The sequence below is a fragment of the Podarcis tiliguerta genome, assembly GCF_965153285.1.
Source record: "Podarcis tiliguerta genome assembly, chromosome: 7".
Lineage (NCBI taxonomy): Eukaryota > Metazoa > Chordata > Lepidosauria > Squamata > Lacertidae > Podarcis > Podarcis tiliguerta.
In genome coordinates this window covers 48,155,451-48,179,156 of record NC_139540.1, presented here as the reverse complement: position 1 = coordinate 48,179,156, position 23,706 = coordinate 48,155,451, and the positions used below count along the sequence as shown (strand labels likewise).

General features: G+C 38.0%; 1 protein-coding gene across 10 annotated transcripts in view; it reads left to right on the top strand.

The window, feature by feature from the left end:
• Positions 1-23,706, top strand: part of PIEZO2 (piezo type mechanosensitive ion channel component 2) — a 213,815-nt gene that overhangs the window by 121,606 nt on the left and 68,503 nt on the right. For all 10 annotated transcript variants that reach the window (XM_083449976.1, XM_083449981.1, XM_083449984.1 and 7 more), the window contains exons 6-13: positions 3,592-3,799; positions 4,850-5,063; positions 16,090-16,258; positions 17,563-17,691; positions 18,312-18,350; positions 19,542-19,680; positions 21,093-21,235; positions 22,349-22,585. In XM_083449976.1, coding sequence (XP_083306102.1) covers positions 3,592-3,799; positions 4,850-5,063; positions 16,090-16,258; positions 17,563-17,691; positions 18,312-18,350; positions 19,542-19,680; positions 21,093-21,235; positions 22,349-22,585 — 1,278 coding nt within the window. The remainder of the gene's footprint in view (positions 1-3,591; positions 3,800-4,849; positions 5,064-16,089; positions 16,259-17,562; positions 17,692-18,311; positions 18,351-19,541; positions 19,681-21,092; positions 21,236-22,348; positions 22,586-23,706) is intronic.

Genomic DNA, 23,706 nt, shown 5'->3' with positions numbered 1-23,706 from the left:
GGCTGCCTTCTCCCAGGAAGCTGACTAACTGAAAAATCTCAGAAATTTACTCCCAAAAGTATATTCCAATAAGTTTCAATTCAGCTATACATACTCTTGTGCAGAGAAGACGGTGAGGAAGTTCATAGAATGCTCTTTACCACGCACAATAATTTAGGTCAATAATATGTCAAAAAACAAAGATTTAAAAATTGTAGATAGGCACCAATCAAGCTTTGCTGCAAGGAAAGAAGTAAAATACTGAAATGGTTTAATATTGAAATTCTATTCCCACCCCCAAACATATTAATGAGTTTCAAAAGAGTGTAGTTTTTGTTTTGTTTTTTGTTTTCACTTTGCCCTTCAGAAGCTGTTCCACTGAGTAAGGATGTGGAACTGATAAATATTGCATTTAGGTTTGGCATTGATGTATGCCCAGCATCCTATGGTTGCCCTTAATTGATTTGGGTTCTGAAATGAACATGCATTAGAGGCTCCTAATGCAGCATGCTGTTTGGGAGACTGCTCCTTCATTTGTGATTTACAACATTGCTGCTAAATTTGGGAGGAGAGGCGGGAATCAGCAAACAAAGCTGCACATGGAGCTAGTATAAAAGGGCCTTTATGCTGGTTTAGAAATATCATATTCACTTCCATTCCTTATTATTTCAGTGCAGTCAGAAAGTGATGTGGGGGGAAACACTGCCATACTTGTGTCAAGCTTCTTTGGGAGTTATTTGGAGAGAGCCAAAGATTCTTTAAATATTCTTCCTCTTTCAAGAGGGAGCTGATTATTCTCCTGCACCCGAAGGGCAGTGCTCGTCTGAGTCTGACAGTTTAGAATTTAAAAAAAACTGTGGATGGAAAAAGAGCAATCTTAATCTCTTTTTATTTAAATGGATGGTTAACCAAAGACAATAGCACACTGCTTTTTAAAGCATTTTCATTTACTGGCTTTTCTTAAAAATGTGAACCATTCGTCTTGATACCCAGAGCTGTTAAGCTGTCTGCTGTTCAAGGCACCGGGCATTTTGTTGAAACACTTGCATGTCAGTCATCACCGTCCTGTAGAATTCTACGCCATGCTTACAATTTTCTGTTGAATTCTGCCGCTTTGTAAAACATTGTTATTATATAACAATTTAATAGAAAACATTGCTTTCTTTTAAAACAGTGTATCAATCTGGTGATTTGTTTAAAGTCGTTTGTTTCAAAGGCATTTTTACATATAATCTTAAATGCATTTTAAAATCGCCAGTTCAGCTGTCAACACTGTGTAAACTGTTAATAGGTGGACAGTAAGTACAAACTGTGCCTGAATTATTCTTTGGTCTTGTGGCTATTTTTTAAAAATTTATAAACAGAAAAACAGAAACCTAAAACCCATTATCAAGGGTCGAGAATAATTTGCAAAGATTCAATGCTCAACTTGTATCTGGAAGGAAATGCAATATCTTCAAAGAAGGCAATTTGTCTAACATGAATAAAGCAGATATCTTAAGGAAGCACCTGTATCCCTGAGAGAGCCTGTTGTGTAAGCTTACCAGTCCAGCTGTGAAAGCTCATGGAGTTAAAACAATTAGTATACTATGCTAGACTTTTTTGTTTGATTGATTCATTGCAGACTGTAGTGGTTCAACTGATTCCAACAATAACATTGTTGACTCATTAAAATGTTAATGATGATAACAACATATTTCTATTTCTTCCAGGCAATCCAAGTTTTATTGTATGGTATGGTTATGGTTATGGATGCCCTACTCAAAGCACTCAGTACAACACAAGAATGGATTGCATGAATGGATTTTAATTCTCACCAGGGCAGCTTGCTGGTGCATGTGTCAATGAGATCTGAGAGGCTATCTCAGCACATCAATGTTTATACTGTATCAGAGGAAACATTAAAAGCTGGATGTTAATAAAGCAGCCTCAAACATAACTAATGGACATTCTGGCTCTGAGCACAGTAGTAGCAGTCACAGCTGCTATAGAAGTAGTGATGCTTCCTGTCTGTACTTTATCTGCATTTGACAGGTTTTTTATTTTATTTTTTAAATGTTGAGTTTCCAGGCTTACCCCAGTGATTGAAGAACCAAATAATACATGTAATGTTCTTTTTGCCATCTCGTACCCCAGTGCTGTGTAGAAAGACATATTTTGGCCATTTTAATTCAAAGAGCAATACTTCTACATATAGGTGAAATGAATCCATATTATAATATCACTTAATAACTCTATAAAACAAGGGAAGGGTTTTGTTAATATCAAACAATGTTTCTGATCTACTTCATGGGAGGCTTGGGACTTAGCTGCACAATAGAATTTGGAGTCAGCCAGAAAGATCCTTCTTTGGGGCATTGTTCTCAGCCAGATGCACTTGCCTTTTGCCCCTCTTTTTTATTTGTATGATCTCTAGATAATGTGGCCTAAGGTAGTAGTATCCACATGGCATGGACTAAATAACAGCTCGGTATATTAGGCTCAGAATTAAGAGGCTCTTCTACTGTAAGAGAAAGTGTGGGACATCTAATAGGTGAAAGGAGAGGCAAAGAGAGGAAGGATTTGGGTAGGAGACAGACATGTAAGATGGGTTTGGAAAGTGCCCCAAACAGAAGTGGGAAATAGATGCCTGTCACACACACATATGCATACATACGCATTGAATCAATTTCATATTTATATTTTGTGTTTTTGTGGGTATAAATTTCCCATTTACATGTCTTTGTACAATTTTGAGGAGTGATATGGATTACGTGTTTCCCTGCTGGGCAACCCCTGAGTAGCTATTTGGGGCAGCACTAATGAGAGAGGTTTCTGCAGCCCTGGGTGTTGCAGGGGTCAAAGCATGCACAGAGGAAGGCTGTTGTGTTCCAGAGGCGCCTCAAGGAAAAAACAAACCAACTAAACTATCAGAACATCTCAATAGCAGAACATACTATCAAGTACCAGTAGTGATGATGTCACGATACTCGGATGGTGGAATTGCAACAAACTTGGGGTTTTTGACAGACATGACATTTGGGAGGCTAGCCAGGAACCCCAGCAGCAGACTAGGAGAAAGAGACAGAATGGTGAAACGAAACAGAATGGATTTTTAGGAGTGAGGATATCTCCTGGATTCAGCTGAATTTGAACTGAATTACAAACCTGCTGAAACTTCAGTCCTTGGAGTCTTACAGCAGTAGTGCAATGTCTTTAGGTTGCTATGATTTAAGTGACTTTAAAATACAATCTTGCACATGCTCAGAGCTTTCATTTTTTAATCTGGGTTGGTAAACTGTATTTTGTTTGTCTTTTCCTCTAACATATCAAATGTAGAAGCATTTATGAAACATCGTGTGGCAGTTACAGGATGGGAACAAGGAAACAAAACAACTTTATTTTGTGCTGAAATAATAATATATATCTCTCTCTATGTGTGTAGCATTAAACCATTAAGTCCAGGGTCTAAAATTACCTTGCACCACTGGAGTGCTCCTGGCATGTTGGTGACTTTAGCTGTCTGGGTAGCACATAGAAAGGACTAAAGCTGCAAGCCAGTGCCGAGATTTGAAAGCAGGAAGTATAGCAAAAGAACATCATTCCTCATTTGTAATTTTCTCTTATTTTCAGAATGAAGGGGAGAGACTAGAGGCAGACGATGCATTAATATATGAAGACTTGGATGATGCAGAACATGGGGAAGAAGAATCTGAAGAAACCACAAAATTAAAACTGCTGCGTAGAATTGCCTCAATAGCTTCAAAAGTGAAGGAGATTATTGGCAATATTATAACCACAGCTGGAAAAGTTGTTGTTACGATTTTACTTGGTACAACAGGTGGGTTCTCCTCTTTTGAACAGTTCCTCAAATCCCACAGGGATTTTAACCCTTCCAAAGTTAAGGTATAGTTGCTGATTTAATTTACATGAAAAAATAATTTTTGTTGCTTAATTTGTTACATTAGATACAGTTGTAGAGCCATTACTTCTAGCATTTTTTAGAACCTATTATAGACAAATTAAGTCTATTTAAGAAGTGAAATGTCATTAGATGCTGTGTTTTTTTAATTTACTTTGGTGTTCACCTCATAGAGTGTATGTCTTTAAAAGCGCAGGATACCCAAAGGAATATTTAATATTTAAACTCAAGTGGTAGTGACAGAACTGAATACATATGTGCAGATATTCAACACCCCCCCCCCATTTTCCTTTCTGAAAACTCCCCGGAAATGCAATATAGGTATGGTTAACTAAAATTATCTCTGGTAACCTTTTCAGTTGGCACATATGAATCATTCATATAAATGCCTTGGGGATTTTGTGGTGATGGGGGGAACCTATTGATATCAGTCCACAATCATGTTCTCACCTACAGTGGTACCTCGGGTTACATACGCTTCAGGTTACATTCACTTCAGCTTACAGATTCCGCTAACTCAGAAATAGTACCTCGGGTTAAGAACTTTGCTTCAGGATGAGAACAGAAATCGTGCTCCGGTGGCGCGGCAGCAGCGGGAGGCCCCATTAGCTAAAGTGGTGCTTCAAGTTAAGAACAGTTTCAGGTTAAGAACGGACCTCCAGAACGAATTAAGTACTTAACCCGAGGTACCACTGTATTTTAATTAGATAATCAGTTCACATTTTGAGATGGAATGAAATGTACTTACCATGAATAATTTTATCCAGCCAATTGCAGGTCTCCCATAAACTTCAATAAAAGTAGGGGGGGGGGAATGTATTTGATTTTAGTTAAAGTGACCTTAGGGATTTTTTTTAAACTGAATTTTCAAAGAAGTTGATTTTTAGCCATCTTGTTTAGCTTTCACATTGCAGACATATCATGAGTACAAAAGAGAATAATTGCCCTCCATTCATTTTTTCCCTATAGGAATGATGTTGCCATCGCTGACTTCAGCTGTGTATTTTTTTTTATTCTTGGGTTTGTGTACATGGTGGTCCTGTTGCCGAGTGTTTGATCCGCTGATATTCAGCTGTCTCTGTGTGTTAATGGCTATATTCAGTGCAGGCCACTTAATTGGACTTTACCTGTACCAGTTACAGTTTTTCCAGGAAATTATTCCACCCGATGACTTTTATGCCAGGTAGGATATTCTTATTCTTATTCTTATTCTTCATTTGCATCTTTCAGTAAATGGGACTGTGACAAAAAAAAAGCAGCAAAAAGATTGAGTCACGTTGTGTGAGATATGCAATATGTATAAATGAAGTAGTATGCAGTGAAGTATTTGAAATTTATATGTTAAATACTGGGGTAAAGAGACATACTTGGTTGTATCCAGTGGTTGTGGAATGGGAGGCAGCTCCTGGAACTCATCTTCCCCTTCTTTCCCTGCAGCTTCCTGGACCCTCCTGAAAAGCATCTTCAGAGGGTCAGGGCTGCCTATGAAGCATTGTGGGCTGTGCTTTGTTTACAGGACTGTAGTGGGAGGGGGAAATTGCCTGATAGTGAGGAGCAAGGTGGGGGCCTAAGTAAATTTCTTGCAGGAATTAGAAAATGTGTCTCTCATAGGAAAGGATGGTGTCACCTGGGCAGATTCTATGTGTTCAGCTATTGTTAAATCCTTCCTTACTTTCTTTGATTTTTCATGTTTTACATTTGTTGACACTTATCTGTCAAATTTGCTGTTTCTGTACTGTGGAAGTTGGCATTCTCAGCAGCAAGAAAGTGTTTTCATCTGTGAATTCGAGAAGGTGTGTGACTATATAAGTGCTTTTCTGCCATCTACAGGCCACAAATTATTATTTTTTTACTCTTTCAATGAGGTTTTTAAAAAGTACTTAATTTGTTTATATAAGAATGCATGGTGCAGTTTTTCAATAATCTTCTACATCTAGCACAAATGTCATTTAAAGCAACAGTAATGCTGATAGTCTGCCTATGTGTGTGCTTTAGCTAGTATTTAGTAGGAAAAAGTAAGGTAATTATAACTAGCCATGCTCCAAGGATAATATCTATTTTGTAATACCCAAATGTTGTATCCAAAAGTACACGTTTAAAATTGGGACCCAATTTCATAAAGCATTTCAACCAGGGAAGGTGATCAACATTGGATAAACGCCACACATATCTTCTGTCTTCTTTGGTAGGTTTTCCCAAATAATTTTCTTAAGTTTTACTTTAATAACAAGGTAAAGACAAAGAGATTTGCCAACTTCAGTCCACAAACCAATGTCATAACTACATTATAGTATAATGAAAATATAGAAGTCATTTTTGCTCTGATAGTACTATTGAAGTTTATATATTTTATTTAACAAAACGTATTTCATTTAACATTTGATGAAAAATTGTGCAACAGTGTTGCTAGAAGGTCATAGTATCCAGGAAGCATGAAGGCACCAGCAATGGTGTCTCACAAGAGGGAGAAGAGGCACCTTTGCAAGGTGAGCTGATGGCTCAAAGAAGATTAGAAGTCCCTGATTTTGGCAGAGGGCGGGCCAGCTGCTCCAAGTGGTGTCACACGCCAGATGTATGTAGCTTGTGAGTTCACCACTGGTTTAATCTATCTGAATATGCCAAAACCATGGGATTAGGATTCTGCTTTGTGGATGCAAATGGCTTAGTCTCCCTTAAAGTCAACAAGATACTGTAATTCCCTAATAAGTTGTTGGTGACTTTTCCATCTCTTTTTAAATAGTGTAATCCATCTGGGACATGACTTTTGAAATTATGTTTGGAATAAATAATAAAGCTTTGAATCTGTACAAAGTGAAATTAGTTTACCTTGCCTACCTGAAGAAATTTGTCAATCCCTGTGCTTTGTGGAGTTGCTGAAAAAAATAGTTTTTTTTAAGTAATGCACTCCAGAGTATGAAACTACTTACAATAATCCTAGTTTGCTGTGTAGAGTAAGACTGCTGTCTTTTTAATTGGCTCAGCTACTGAGAACCTGTAACAAAACATCTTGAAAGAATCCTACCTTTCAGAACAGCACATGCCTGAGGCTATTGAATATTTTTTTGAAAATAAAAGCAAAAAGTAAAGGCAAGAGATTAACATAATAGTGAGGATAAATGCTTTCTTTTGTTAACAAAGGGATAAACTTACATTTCCGACTACACTGTCTTAACCAGTTTCCAAAAATTTAGCTGCTACAAATCTCCTAGGCACCCTTAACATATATTTAGAAATGCTGGTCACCATTTTTTAATATAATGATACAAGTGAGTTTCAAGCAGATTTTCAAAATCCTAGTATTCTTACAGATTAGTTCAGCAAACATGAAGTATACTGCCATTAAATCCAGCAAATGACTGGCACACTTCTGAGAAGACACAGTATTTTACTGCTTGGCTCTGAATACATATTCCACAAGCTGCAGAATAGGTTTCCATCATTATGCCTGCAAGATTTTCTACTGTTCTGACTTGTACTTTAAATACTAGTGTCTGAGTTTAATACAAATTACTTAAGTTATTGGACCAAATTATATTTGCATAATTTATTTTATATTTGATGAACTTGCAGAATTTGGCTTTCGGTGTTATGGAATATTTGTTTAACTATTGACAGAGCAGAAGCAGCACTGCCAACCTAATGAGAAGCTAGTGGAAAGTATGCAAGGAAAGAAAGGTTGTTGGAAATTTGGAACTGATGCTGAAACATTTAAACTTGACTGATGGAAAGCAATCCTCTTCATTTTGTCAAACTATAATGAAAAGAGAGGAAAACAATATGCATTTAATTATTTGTATAACTAGATGTCTTGTACGAAGACCAGCACTTCTTTGGCTGAAGCACTGAATGAAATTTCATTATAAAAATGTGATTGCAAGAGTAGGATGATCTTGTTCACCTATGCTAACTTCTTCTTTTTTTTTAAAAAAAAAAGATATTTATTGATTTTTGAGAATATAGATGTAAAAGGTCAGAAAGATGTACAAATAAATGAAGATAAAATAAAAAACCTGTGAATGAAGTACAGAGGTTCTTTACATCATCTTCAATATTAAGAAATAAATATGGAGAGATGATTTTACATCAGAATGAAATCAGATCAGAAACAGAATATTATTGGCTATTGACAATCATACCCACAATTTTATTTACGTTTTTTTAAAAAATTAAAAAATAAGCTGCTTTTGCAGATAGGTTCCTCTCAAATCTGCCAACAGCAATATAAACATCAAATTATAATAATATAAAAATATATTACTATATTAAAATTTTGAAAATACAAGGTGGGGAACAAAAGTCACCACAGTTACTCAGATCAGTAGCTACTGCCAGGGGAGGGAGGAGGAGTCTAGCTGTTACAGGTTTTTTCATTAGAAAAGTACTTCAGAGTTAGCTGAAAACTGCAGGTTTGGAAAGAGACTGAGGATGCCTTCAATAGGTTGTCAGCACACAGCTCTCTAGCAACCGCTCAATAACTGCAACTATTCAGTTGGAGTATTCTTCACCTTTTTTGATGACTCTATCCTCATCTGACCAGTCCCAAAATCCTCAACACTTAAACTGAGCATTGTAGATGAGAAAAAAAGAACCCTGTTCAGTAGTTTATCTCTGGCACTTGTTGAAGACAGTGAGCAAAAGTAAAGAAAGCAAGTGGGAATTCTTATATTAAAAAAACTGGAAATTAATTATAAATGATGCAATAGGTGTGGAATCAGTAAAAGCCAAATTGGGTAATACCAGCTAATGGCTGAAAGGCTTTCCTCAACCCCAGTCTCTTGCTCATGTTTCCCAGGACTATTTCAGAACTAGAATAGTCCCACACAGTCTCAGACTAGTCCTACATTATGAAGATCCAAAGTTGACCCTATCTAGTTGAACCTCAATTTGTGATGCTAAAGTATTTGAACTAAACGCATATTTCTCTTAACCGTTGTAGAAACGTTTTAAGGCACTTCCCTGAGATGTACCAGAAATAGGGATATTTTGCTCTGAAATAGATCAGAATTAGATAAATGTTCTGTGGTATGTAGCCACCTGCCCTAATAAAGGAAAAATACCACTCACATTTGCAGATGCTTCAGAGCTTCAACCTATTTGACATGTTTGTACAATTAATAGCAAAGCAGGCAAACCCTCCCATGTGCCATGTACTGGTGTACCTTTTCTTCTAAAACAAATTGGCTATAGATCATGGACATTATTTTGCAATCTTCAAAGAACACTGACCCAATGAGATTAATGTCTGTAGCTGAAGAGTTTAATTTGCTATGCAGCCTTGAAATTTGATGCCTCCAGTTTCTTTTGGATGACAGTTGCTAGGCTCTTCAGTTGATTTTGATTCATTATGCTAGGACACTCCAGGATGTACCTCTTAATTCCAAAATACACCTCCTAATATAGCTTCCCTGCACGCTTCATTTGTGTTCTTTCTCATAGTCTCTCCTGTGTTTGAGGTTTATTGTAGGAGCTGCTTGTTCATCATTTTGTAGAGCAGAAATAATGCTCTTTGACACTTCTCAAACATCTCAAAGTAGTATTTTACACCAGCTTGGTGGGCTTTTTGAGTTAACCATGTAAGGCTCTGAACTACTTTTCCTAAAGGCACATAATTTGCACCGTTTTTTAATTTGCCCACAACCTGATGTCTCAGACAGGTTTCTAGAAATTTATCGAGTCATACTTGGAAGTAATTCAAAGAAGATAAAAAAGCTCTTTCAACTCACCACTTTTTTGTAGCAACCTTTTGGCTCTTAAAAGAATATGTGCCTTTAATCAGCTTCTGCTGGTACAACAGCTGTGGCCATTACCGGGTGGGGATAGCTTGCTCACAATAGTCCATGCATTGGTAACTTCAAGACTGGATTACGGCAGTACATTGTATCTGGGGCTTTTCTTGTAATTGATCCATGAACTGCAGTTAGTACAGAATGCTGTGGCATAATTGCTGATGGGAGGTATGTTTTCCATGAACCTCAACCAGATCTAATCTGTTTTTTAAAAGATTGTCCTGAATGTTAAGCGGTATTGAAGCAGCCATTCTACTGAGGCAGCTCACAGTTGGCACCTCTGCCCCTCCACTGCCTTTTCCTCTCACCTCCTCCTGCTCGACTGTTTGTTTGCTACAATTGCAACAAAATGGTGCAGACACAGTCAGCTGAGCCACATTGCCTTCCTCCCTCGCATTGATGGGTGAGAATGGTACTGCATTGGAGGTGGTGACAAAGGGGTGTAGCAGTAGTGAGGCAACAGCAGGGAGGAGGAGGGAGGAAAAGGCATCCCAACCACAATGTCTCTATACAACACTTAGCATACAACACTTAGCATAAATTAGGCTGGCATGAGGCATGTATAAGACACCTAAGACTGCTGCCTGTCAATTAATTTGCAAAAGCAAATAGCTCCAAATTTGGAAAAGCAAATACCTCCAAATTGGGCTAGCACTGTATGGTTAAACCATGTCTCTTGCAGCAGTACCCTTGGAGTCTTGTTAAGCAAGATTTTTTCTGGCGTGTGTTGGGTGCTTCTAAACCAGGAGTGAGAAACTAAATACAGCCCTCTAGTTTTCTCTATCTGGCACCTGAGACCTGAGGCCAAGCCACATCTCCTCCTCAGGTGACATCTTCTTGCTGACTTTCCTCTTAATTGTAAAAATCATATGTCATCCAACCCATTCTGATGAGTATATTTATAGAAGCTGAAAGATTAGGACCAGCTTGGACATAGTTCTGTTAGCAAGATGCACTCTCTTTCTTTTTCTTTTTCTTTGTGTAGGCTTTAAAAAAAATAAAAATGTGGAGCCCACTGCCTACAAAAATCATCAACACATTTTTGATCAAAAAGAAAGTGGATGAAAACATATACCCATTATCCTAAAATCTGTTGAAGCTTGATAGCCAGATTTCCATTGTTATTATTTTTATAGAACATCTGGAAGGTGCTCTCAAGTCATTGTAATGGTGTAGCCCCTTGTAGATCACTTTATTTATCACTTCCTCACTAAGTTAAAATAGCTTTGTAGAACAAATTTTCAAAGTATAAAAAAATCTGGATTGGTTCTTATTACCACTCTTCAGAGCTGGTAATAGATTTTAGGATAATGGGTATATGTTTTCATCCACTTTCAGAGCTTTACTTAAGAGCCTCAGGTAACATAAGATGGCACTTCCCTAATTGCATGATTTGATATAAAATATATTTTGTGTTGTTAGTGCCTATACATCTAGGTAGCAATAAAATGCTAGTAATGGCTTGAGATAGCCCTTTGCAGTCTATATGGATCCCTGTGCTCGCATGTTTTAATCTGGGTGGTCTTCTCTCTAGATGACAGCAGGGAATATTGTTCCTTGTGCTTAATATTTCCTGCAGGGTATAGCAGTAGTGGGAGCACCTCCCATCACAATGTCTACTCAGAGCCAGAACTGAAGGTCAGTGTGCCTAGCTGCAGGAGATCACTTGCTGTGCTTCTGGGTCAGAAGAAGGTGGTGACACAACCTGGTTTGGCTAAGCAGGAAGGAAATAGGGTATGCAATGTGCTTACATCACAGCAGAACTACTTAGGATTATTTGACAGTAGAGATCTTTTGCAGGTGTCAGAATCTAAGAAGAGGACTTTTTTTGTTTTGTTGGCAGATTAATACTGCTTGAATGAAATGCAACAGCCAGAAAGTTAATTCAAGAAATATGCTGTATTGATATTCTGGATCTACACAGCCAAAACAATCTATTATCTTTTTAAAAAGTTGAATATTGAAATCTTGTTCTAAGCATAGCAGGTTTGACGGCAAATAAAAATTCATGGTTGATTCTAGTCCATGTTAAATAAATAAGTCTTGTGTGTTATTGTTGCCTGCCACCAAGTTTGTTAAAAACAAGAGTCATAAAAAGTTAACAGTGAATAAATGCATAAAGCTACACCAGCCTCTTTAGAAAACATACAGGAAAACAAACTGATAAGTAACATTAGATAAGTTTGTGACTGAGCAACACTTGGTTTGGTTAATGTTTATGTTTTGCAGCATTTTCAGGATGTAACAGCTTTTCTCTTGCAGTTATCTCTGAAATAATGGTTCATATTTTTTCTACTTAACTTCAAAACATTACACAACTACGTAACTAACTACCTGCAACAACCCACCAACCCTGCTAACTTCAGTTTTCAAAAACAAATGTCCTGTAGAAAATGAAAAGCACAAAACTTGAAGCTGCTAAAAAAAATTTAAAATTGTAATAATAAGTAATACAGCAATATTTTATTATCTTTCTCAAATACAAAAGAAAAATTAATAAAGCTGTGCCTGTCAAAAGTCAGTGCAAGGGGCACGGATGGTGCTGTGGTCTAAACCACTTATCCTCTTGGGCTTGCTGATCAGAAGGTTGGTGATCTGAATCCCCGTGACGAGTTGAGCTCCTATTGTTCTGTCCATATTCTGCCAACTTAGCAGTTTGAAGCATGCCAGTGCAAGCAGATAGATAGATAGATAGATAGATACCGCTGCGGCGGGTAGGTAAACAATGTTTCCATGCGCTCTGGCACTCATCACAGTCCTCTGTATGCCAGTAGCAGTTTAGTCATGCTGGCCACATCACCCAGAAAGCTGTCTGTGGACAAACACAGGCTTCCTCGGCCTGAAAGCAAGATGAGCGCCGCACCCCATAATCGCCTTTGACTGGTCTTAACCGTCCAGTGTTCCTTTACCTTTACCCTTACTGCTATGCCCCTCTGGGGTCTGCGGCCTAGGCTGCTGCCTAGTTGGCCTAATGATAGCATTTGCCCTGATTACATGGTTGACATTTACCCACAGGCTTAAAATTATTCAGAGTTTTATGTTCAGCCCCTCTGCATTTCAGATTAGTTCTGTTTAATAGAAAAAGTGTTGCCAGAAGGAATGTTATAATAGTGCTGGTTTTGCCTTTGCCAGAAAAGCTTTGATTCTGTTAAAGCAATGGAAACTAGGACTCAGTAGAAAAGAGGTATAGAGGAATCTGGGAATGAGCAATAAAAAACATGATATTAAAACAAAAGTAACTGTGTGTGTGTGCGTATGCGCGCGCGCACAAACAGTATTTTATTGACTGTAACAGTGTATTTATATAGTGTTACTATATACACTATAGCAGGCATCCCCAAACTCTGCCCTCCAGATTTGAGACTACAATTCCCATCATACCTAGCTAACAGGACCAGTGGTCAGGGATGATGGGAATTATAGCCCCAAACCATCTGGAGGGCCCAGTTTGGGGATGCCTGCACTATTGTTACAAGAGGGATAGCACTTTTGATTTTTAAAGTACAAGCACTGTCACAGCGAGCAAGAACTCTTTCATTACGGCAGTGATTTCACAAGTGATTGAAGAAAACCTTGTACACACCCTAACATAGGGGTTTTTGTAACCTGTGGCTAAGCGTTGCTTAGTATGTAATGCAGAAGAAAGTCAATAGAGGTTTCTAGATTGCTGCTGTTTAATTATGGTTAACTGGATTCCAGCTTTTGTGGACAAATGCAGTCATGCCGTTGCATATGTTTTATAACAAAATGCATTTTTTATCACAGATAAACATTGTATCCATACAATGCCATGGGGATTTAGAGTTTGTGGCTTTTTATTTGTGGAAAGTGGTGATACTTGTCAGAGCATAATGGTTAACAACATTGGATGACCTCAGTCATTAAGTAATAATGTACTCAAGTGACTTGTGATGGATGTTTGCGTATGGAGACAGTCATTCTGTTTTGTGAAGATAAATTCTGATGAAAGAAATGTATCAATAGTTAATAAGAGAATTATACTGACATTGCCTTACAGGATTGTTCTGTATATATTGACGTAATAACCTATGTAGGTGTGTGAAATCTTTTGCATACTTACATTACAGATATATTTATATACAGTATCTGAAACATACGAAGTCATTTAGAAAGTATACAATCCAGGTGTCAGAAGTGCTTGCACAAATTTAGAAAACTGAAAATTGAATGCATCTTCTTGAAGTAAAGCTGTGCTGCTTTTCATGTATTAGAACTGTTAATAATTTCTTTCTTCAGTGTCACCATTTCTTATTAAAATGTTTATAATTATTGCATTTGAGTATTTGACATAGAGGATATATAGCAGGTGTTCTATGGGAAGAAATGTGGCAGTACTAACTAGATTATTCTTGACCAGGATTTGCAAATCTTCAACCTCTTAGTTAAGATAGAAAGTATGGTTAGCATTGATACATGTGATCCCAAAGCTGGTTCCCCCCAATCTGCAAATGATAGTTGTTGTCTGTAGCTTTTAAATAAGATTTCTATGTGAACCTTTAATTAAAATTAAAATTCTAGGCTGTACAATCTAACAGTAATTATACACTACAATAATAAGACAGCAGAAGCAGCAATAAAAAATAAATAAATAAAAATTGGTGTGTGGGGTTGGTACAGGTGGGCACCTGCTGAAATCCACATTCCTGTACAGGGCCCTCTGTCAATAAGCCACAGCTAAGGTGAGACCCACAAATGCATATCATGTGTGGGAGTAAGCCTTCTTTTATGCCTGTTATCCCCCGCCACCTCTTCTCTCCCCAGTTTAAGACTTTTTGGGGGGTGGAACCTGCAAGGAGACATGAATATTAGCAAAAGTGGGGTGCATGCCTCCATTTTCAGATGAATCCATCTTAAAGTAGTCTGGTCTTTGAGATGATAGCTATATCTACAGTTGGCTACTCTGCTGTAGGTGGAAATAGAAGAACAACGTTTTCCTGTTTTTTTAGAGAAGAGCAATATTTCCACTCTTACATCATTATGCACTTTAATGCTAAATCAGTATCTTGCATTTATCAAGGTCATAGGCTGTGAATGTGTCAGGAAGAGCAGATCACAGCACATATACACCAGAGACATGATTGCATTAATTCAGTAAGCTTTTGCTGGGGAAATGAATTGACAGAGCAACAATGTGTCAGCCACCTGTTTTTTTGTTTCATTTTTACTATTTTCCAGTTCGATGTTTGCTTAATGTTCCTCAGAACAGTAATAAAGTTATTCGTGGCTTGTATAACCTGAAATACTGCTCATGTTATGGCCGCTCTGTAGATTGGTTATGAATATTCATTTACCCTTGGAAAACACAAAACTTTCCCTTTTCTGCAAACTTACAGAGATAATCACACACACAAACTAATTGGGAAAGAGCAGGAGGTCTTTGCTCAGCCAGCTCCCTTAATTGGGTCCTGCAAGCAGCCATCTTATTGAGAAACTCTTTCAAAAGTTTAATGCAGCTGCATGAACATACACAGGGCACGCCAACACCGAAGTGACTGCAGAAGCCAGCTGGTTATATGGTGGCTTTGCATTGTCATTGAATCTCTCATAGGCATGAACCTACTGGATCAGAGTGCAGCTGGTAAGAACTTATGCCCATGACTGAGGGCAGAGGCTCACCATACAGTTAAAGCATATTCAACACACGTTTAAAGCACATGACTTCTCCAAAGAATCCTGGCAAGTACAGCTTGTTAATAGTGCTGGAAACTGTGGCTCTGTGAGAGGGAAGACTACTGTTTAGAGCAGGCTTCCTCAACCTCAGCCCTCCAGGTGTTTTGAGACTACAATTCCCATCATCCTTGACCACTGGCCCTGCTAGCTAGGGATCATGGGAGTTGTAGGCCAAAAACATCTGGAGGGCCAAGGTTGAGGAAGCCTGGTTTAGAGGGTTCTTTGTAGGAAGTCATGGGTTTTAAATCTGCATTGGATGCGCTTTAAATGTAAGGTGTGGACGAGCTGTTATATGCAACAGCTTTGCATCACTACATACCCATCAAAACAGCTTGCACATAGGCACCAGTGATTTAAATCTAATTGAGACTACAATTGGTAAAATTACTCAGAGGCATCTTTTAGTAGGTTGGCAAACTCTAGTTTCTTTAGTACACCAAATAAAACAAAGTTTTAAACAATGAAACTAAAGAGAAATGTTTCCCCAGAAAAGAAGACAAAGCAGGTAATATCTTCATGCTTAATTATATTCACACACAAAAATGTAGAAGTTGAATGAGGTCTCAGTTACCAAAGGCAATAGCCAGAATAATTTGCTAATCCAAATTCCTGATACAGTTGTAGGGACTTTGTATTGACTGAATATGAAGCCATGAATTCAGACAGTCAAAATGTCTTGATAATGATAATCTGTATTGTTTATGTGATGCCTCCTGTTTATCATTTCAACAGATTATTTGGTGTCACTTCAGTTATTCAGACCAACTGTTCAAGCACTTGGAAAATTATAACTAATCAAAAGTTGTTTTGGTATCACCATACTAGTCCCATCTTGGTGCTGCTGTTATACTATACCCTAGCAACTCTCATTCGACTTTGGCTCCATGAACCTATTGTACAGGTAAAACAACTCTCTTCTTCCTATATAGTAATGAGAAAATCTTCAGGAAAAGTGTGTAGACATCATTTCAGGATGTGGCAATATTTGTGCATAAAATTTAACAAATGTGCATTGTGAATTACGAAAAAGAGATGACTTCTTGTATGTAATTCAGGACAGAGCTACATGTTAGTAGAAAAGTTATTAACCCAGTAATTTCCTTATAATGTAAATGCCAGGGGTGGGCACTTCAGGGAAGACAGAGTAGGCTAGAGAGAGTGCTTTGCACAATGGAGGGCTTGTTCGGATGCTCACTAGCTCAGTAATAGCTTATATGTGAAAAAAATTAAAAATTGTCCAGGAGCACCTTGGTCTCTAAGTTTGTTCTGGGTATAAGTTTTCGTGTGCATGCACCCTTCTTCAGATACCTGATATGTGGTGTGACATAACATGGCCTTTATGAGTGCATGCTCTACTTATTCATTGTGGTGATGTGTGCTCTGGATGAATACTCTTACACTCTCATGTGTCATTTGCCTGACCCTTGTAACCTCCCTATCTTCTTCATGCCCAGGGGTGAAGGGGAAGTAAACATGTAGTATATTGTGCTGAGCTGGTCTGCCCATGAGGCAAGGTGAAACAACAGCCTCAGGCAGCAGGATCCACAGGGGTGGCAGGTCCAGACTCCAAGGAACTCATTGTCCACCATTGCTGGCCTTGATACTGTGTATATATATCCATTGGTGGAACAGATTCCCCTTCTCCCTGCAGCCTCCTGCAAACATCCAAATTCTGCTTTAGAGGGTTGGGGGGAAACCCTGGAGGAGATGGGGAGCTGCAAGGGGCAGGAGAGTAAGAAGAATTGCCATGCTGCCCATGAGTAATGTTGGCAAGATGAGGTTACCATTACCTGTTGATGTTTGCAGTGTTGCTTAAACCTGTCTACCCAAAAATGTGTTGAGATTGATTAGTCTTCATACTTGTCTGAAAAGTTCATATGGGCTTGACTGGGAAAGCTAAACACTGCCTAGATTGTAAACTGCCCTGTAATCCTTGGATCAGGCTTCCTCAACCTTGGCCAGAAGTTTTGTGACTACAGTTCCCACCATCCCTGACCACTGGTCCTGCTAGCTAGGGATCATGGGAGTTGTAGACAAAAAACATAGGAGGGCCAAGGTTGAGGAAGCCTGCCTTGGATGAAAGGTGGTATATAAATTTAATCCTATTTATCTTGGCAAGAAAATCCTCCTCCCCCATTTTTAAAGCGAAAATTAGCAGCTAAAAAACTGGTTATTCTGGAGTTAACATAGACATTTGTTCTTTAGCATATACCTGATGATGATGATAAATCTGGTAACAGGGAAGAGGAAACAGACTGCACTCATGTCCAAATGACTGCAGAAAGAAGGCGCAGTTTGTGGTATACAAGCCGCTACACAACTGATGAAAGAAAAGTAAGGTCAAATATAAAGTAGTTGGATTATAATTATCCAGTTAATGATCAGGAGTGCTATGTTTCATGTTTCTGACTTTGTATGATGATACGGTTTGTACAATTTTAAGCACAACATAGGAGCGAATGTTGCTACAAGCACTTAAAAAAATACAAATATTGCAGTATAAACGTACCACTTAGCATCTCCTGATTTTAACTAGTCTCTTGGTTTTCAAACATTTGACATAAAAGCTGCATAAGAGTTGGGCTTGTGTGCATCTAGGTGGGCTTGTGTGCATCTAGTGGGAATTTTGACTGCTTTTCTTTTAATGATAGCCATCTATGTAGCATTGCAGGATTTCTCAAAAGTAGTTAGCATCATTACTGTGTTTCAACTCATTTGAACCTTCAACTAGAAACAACGTTGTAGCCTGGAAAATAGATGTTAATAATAATAATAATAATAAGTAGTGGCAGTGGTGGCGGCGGCAGAATAGTAGTAGAAGATGTGCATGCAGTGATTAACACATTCCTCAAAGCAAATGGTCCTTTCGGAACCAAAGCCTAAAGCTATTAAGAATATTTTACGCTTCAGCTATAATTCTTAACTAATAAGCTATTCTTGCTTTGCTTTTGCAGCTTCTGTCAATGACCCAAGATGATCACAAGCCATCTGATGTTAGTACCATTGTCTCATTTTTGGAGTTACTTTGCACTGTGAATTTTGATTATATTGTTTAGAGATAAGCTTTGTTCACACATTACTCACACAAAGGGACAGAGGTACAGTCGAAAGGGACTGTGGGGACATGCGGTTCACCCCATCCCCAAGGCTATGCTCCTCCCAGCCCTCATGTGTTGAGCAGCAACATCTAAAGCGAGGAGACTTTTATATCCTTTTAGCCCCCCAGCACATCTTCTAAACACCTGCTGAAAAAAATATCTTCCATTTGGCTTATGAGGCTTAATAACATGGTTTGCTGTTGTATCACTATGTATTGTACTACTCAGTTATTCTTACAATATTGTGATTATATTACTGATTTTTATTTTGTATTTTATTAACAGTTGTTTGCTTCCCTGAGAAGTTTTGTTAATGGGAAGCTTACAAGTTCTGAGTTGTATCCAATCCTGCTTCAGCAGAGTTTCACTAGCATAACAGAAGTTCAGTTTCCTTTCCTCCCCCTGCACATCCCCAAATCTGGTCCTAATGGTCTTCCTACAGTACAAGGGTTAGAGGAAACAGGAAGTCCCATTGTGTGCATTGAAGTATGTTGTACTAGCAGAGCTGCAGTGTTGGATACAGCCCATAATGAATAATAACAGGCGCAACAACAGCACCATCTGGCTCAGTAGAAGATCCTAGCCTTTCAAGTTATCTGCCTGCAAACAGCTTAGAAGCAGAAGTAGATGTGTGACTTCCTGCCAGACTTTGAGATATTTTGAAATAGCTGGGTGCCCACAACCACTCTTTCTATTATTTACAGATCATGGGCAGCATCCAAATAAACAGTTCTGCAAGTGCTAAGGCTTTTGACTATGCAACGGAACTGCCTCTCCCTGTATACCCCCTAAATTTATTCTGGGGGTTACTGCAACCCTCTGGAGAAGAAATAGGGAACAAGAGGGGGTCATTTACCTTTACCTTTAGGACAGTAGTGTTAGACTAATTTGGATGTTGCATTTTGTCATGTGTGAGAATTGTTTGGACTTCTGATTGCCTGCTAATCATGTAATAGTTGATATTTAAAGTGTAGGGCAACTGTGGATAGATTACTGTGCATCATTGATATTTTTGACAACAAAAGTGATAAAAATGTATTGTGTTTATTTTAAAAGGATTCATTTTCTGTAACTTTAATTCAACAGGTTCTTCTAGTGACAGTGAATGGTACACCTGTAGACTATCAGAGCATACACCCATTGTGTCCCATGGAGAATGGGCCTGCGAGGGTAGATATGTATTCAAGACCGCACTACAAATGGGACCCAACAGTTGATGACTTAGGTAGTAGTGAAAATTATTTGGGAATAAGCACTTGTTCTTTTTATGTCCATTTTGTTCTGTCCCACATTCCTGATAGGAATACAGTTTGCTTAGCTTGGCTATGAGCAATGAATACATGATTGTGGTGGGCAGAAAAAGGTCCTGTTGTGTGACAAAGTGATGATCCAAACACATGCCAATGAGCACCTGCTTGAATTAATTCTGGGATATGGGAATAAATGAGTACCCACCAGCAAGCATACCCCGCTTACACTAAAGTGCCCTTTCTGCATTTCCTGAGAAGTCCAAGCCCCTCCCCTTTTCAGCAAGGGGAAGATCACCTTGCTAATAGATTATGTATATCAAGAATGTTCCTTTTGGGCATTTCCTGAGAACTTCCAAGCTCACTCACTTTAGGATTGGCAAGAGTGCCTTGCTGAAAGCAGAAACACCCCAATGGCTGTTCCTTCACCATGTGACATGACAGTTCATTAACTCAGGATGTCCTAGGAACTCCCCACCCATGTCTTTTGTTATGAATTGTCCCTCATGCCTTTGTGAAAAAGCATCTTTCACATTTAGAGTGAGACAGTAAGATAAGTTTTTCCCATGAGTGGGAGCAGAAGGCTTTCTTCACTTTCTTCAACCTGTGAAGAAATATATTTTGTGGTATTCTGGCTTAATCTTCCCCACCCAGAGTGCTCCACACTTCTCTGTAGTTCAGTCCTCTGCACAGGAGAGTGCTCCACAAGTTGAGATTTTTGAGTTGCTTCCAGGAGACTGATACACAACACACTTTCTCAAATCATACCACCCCAAATACAGACTATAAGAGCATGAGTATTTCTTTCCTCGGCTAAGCCTTTAGTAGAACTTACTTTTTCATCTGTCCCTGTGCTTTCCTGATGCCAAGCCATGTTCTTTATTTTGTTTCAAGACTAATCAGGAACCCTTTGCAGAGAGACAGCAGCTAGTAACTTTATAAAAGACAAAGCTTTTCTATTTTTGAACAATTTAGTGACTTTGGCTGAGCTGCCACCTTATTGGCCAGCCCACCACTTCCTGAGTCTTGTTAAGGAGAGGGATTCCCATTGTGCACAGATAGATATAGATATAGATATAGATATAGATATAGATATAGATATAGATATAGATATACACAGTAATACAAATTTACACATCCAATTTTAATTACCAAGCATCTGAATATTCTATACTATGATAGCCACTTCTACTATTATCCTTATGAGAAAAAGAGGATTTGGAGCCTCATGGTCGTACCATGAATAGATCCAAAAGTTCTCTTCAATCAGTTTCAGTTAACAGAAATCTAACATAAATAGAAATCTTCCATGAACAATCCCCAAAAGGGAGCCTTTGAATACAATTCATGTTGAGTTTTGCAACTCATGCAGTTCTTTTTGGCCCCTCAGAAAAGAAAGAGGAAGAAGAAGAGGAAGAAGAGGATGAGGAAGAAAATGTTGAGGAAGAAGTGAATCCCAAAGTTCATGCAATGGTCACAGTTTTCCATTTTATCATGAAGCAAAGTTATGTTTGTGCTCTGATTGCCATGATGGTAGGTTATATAACATCTTTGTTATAGCTCTGATAACAAATGTCCATTTTGGTAACAAGACTATTTTGTGGTCGAAGTCCCACAATTGATCATTATAATTGTTACTCCTTTTAAATTTGCAATTTTTCACTCAGCATTAGAAACAAACATTCTTAATCTAATGAAATATTTCCCTCATGTCAATGCTCTTATTCTTCAACCATTTGTGTATTGTCCCTTGCAATCCTTTATCTGCTGTAATGTAGACATATTACTTTCATTACAACTTCCATTTGGTCCTGAGGTAGTAAAGAGCAGGAGTTTAAATTTGTTGTTAAATATGTTGTAGTCCTAAATGATCCAAGTAAAAGTTACCCTGATTCATGCTTAGCATCGTGCTCAATTATGTCTTTGTACAAACCAAGAAACATGGTTTAAAGAAACACTGATTAAATAAGCCAGCTTTATAATTCATGGTTTTAAGTTAGCTTATTTTGAAATTGTTAAACCTTGATCTCTAGATAGTATGGCACAGCAAGCTGTGATTCTGCAAGAATAGGATGCTGAAGTAACAGGATGCTGGCCGTTGATCAAACAGGGCTTTTCTTATAAAAATAAAACTAAATGATGCAGAATTTCTCCTGGCCATGTGGAAGAAGGATGGTGGGGAGTTCGCGAACCTGAGGCTTCCCGATTATGTAAAACTCAGAACTCAAACTAGGTCATCTTTTTTTTAACAATCGATCAATTTTAAGCTAACAGTAAATCATGGTGGTTTTAAAAAAAACCATATTAAATTCCAGTTATTAGCTCTTTATGCCATTGTCTATATTAATATGAAAACACATGTACATTGCTAATCTTTGCTGGATTTTCAGATGACCGGAGTGTTTCTGCTGTAGCAATATAAAGACATAAAATAAAGGAGAAAAGTGCCTCAGTGTTAACTGTAATTCTCCTAGAAAAACTTCTCAGTTGTGAAAGTTTATGTCAGCTTTACAAACAGCAGCTTCCTAGTTCTCAATAACTAACGGGAACTGACTTAGAAACTTAGCAGTGTTAAGAAAACCATATGCTTTCATGTTTTCCTTTTAATGGACATCATACTTCCATTTCTTTTTCTTTTCTCTTAAGGCCTGGAGTATTACTTACCATAGCTGGTTGACATTTGTGATGCTGATATGGTCCTGCATACTTTGGATGCTGCGTGACCGAAGGAAATATGCTATGATCAGTTCACCTTTTATGGTGGTATATGGAAACTTGTTATTAACATTTCAGTACATTTGGAGTATTGATCTGAATGAGAATGAACTTCCAACGGTTTCGGGATTTCTAGAACGGAAAGCTCCTACAGAATTAGCATCAAAGGTAAATAATGTTTTAAAATGGAATCAATCTGAAGCCAATGAGATCCTCAGTTCATACAGGATTTTACATTAGAAGTAAAAGAAGTGAAAGGATTGTTGTTGTTGTTGAAAAAATACAATGTGTGCAAGCTGTGAGCAGGATCTAAAAAGTCCTGTATGAATATACCTAAAGCACCTTTGTATGGGTATACCCGGGGTGCATTCAGATGTGGGGGATATTGCATTAGTTTCCTTGATTTTAATGCTGCTGTTTCTGTCCCATCTTCTAAAATTCCTTTCACATTATAGTACCCATTGTGTTATGGAACTGTGACTTCTTGACTGATATAACGGCATGTCACACTAAATTTCATTTACACTAATGGGAGTGAAATGGCAGAACAATGGCACCATCCTTGGACAATGTCACTATAGCCCCACTCTTTGCACACATACATGCTTCTGTGCTCCCATTATTGATCTATGAAAGCAGCAGGAAATAAATTTATACTAGTATACTGCCCAAGTTTCATAACTTTACTCCTACAATTTTTTTGGTTTAACCAGGGTTGCAAACAGATTATTTCTGCCACTAATTAACATGGGAACGAATGCTAAATTTTCACTATGTTATACTAGATTTCAAGAAGCGGCTTTTATGTTGTGTGAAAGCTCAAATATAATATCACATTTAGTAGTCTTTTTTTCTGAAGCAAAGTAGGTACAAAATGTTTCATGAATCCCACTATTGCATTTCATTATTCCTTTGTCTCACTAGCCTAAGCACCTTCAATATGATGCACTAGATTCTCTCTCAAAGCGAATTCTGTACTACTTATTCCCTGCTGGCTACTCCTTAATTTATAATGAATGTGAAAATGAGCAAACACTATATTATCTTCTCTCAAAGGCAGCATTAGTGCTCTTAAAACAGATTAAATGGTCCAGAGGTTCTGTTGGATATGTTGTACACTTTCTCTCATTGATGCTATAAATTTCTCTCAAGAGATTTAACTGCTTTAATATGTTGCCAGCAACTTTGCCATAAACTTTGATTGGCTGCTTTGTAAAATGTCTTATCTAAAAGTAGTGGTTATCAGAAAAATGAAATTATGGTATCAGCAAAAAAGATAAATGTATACA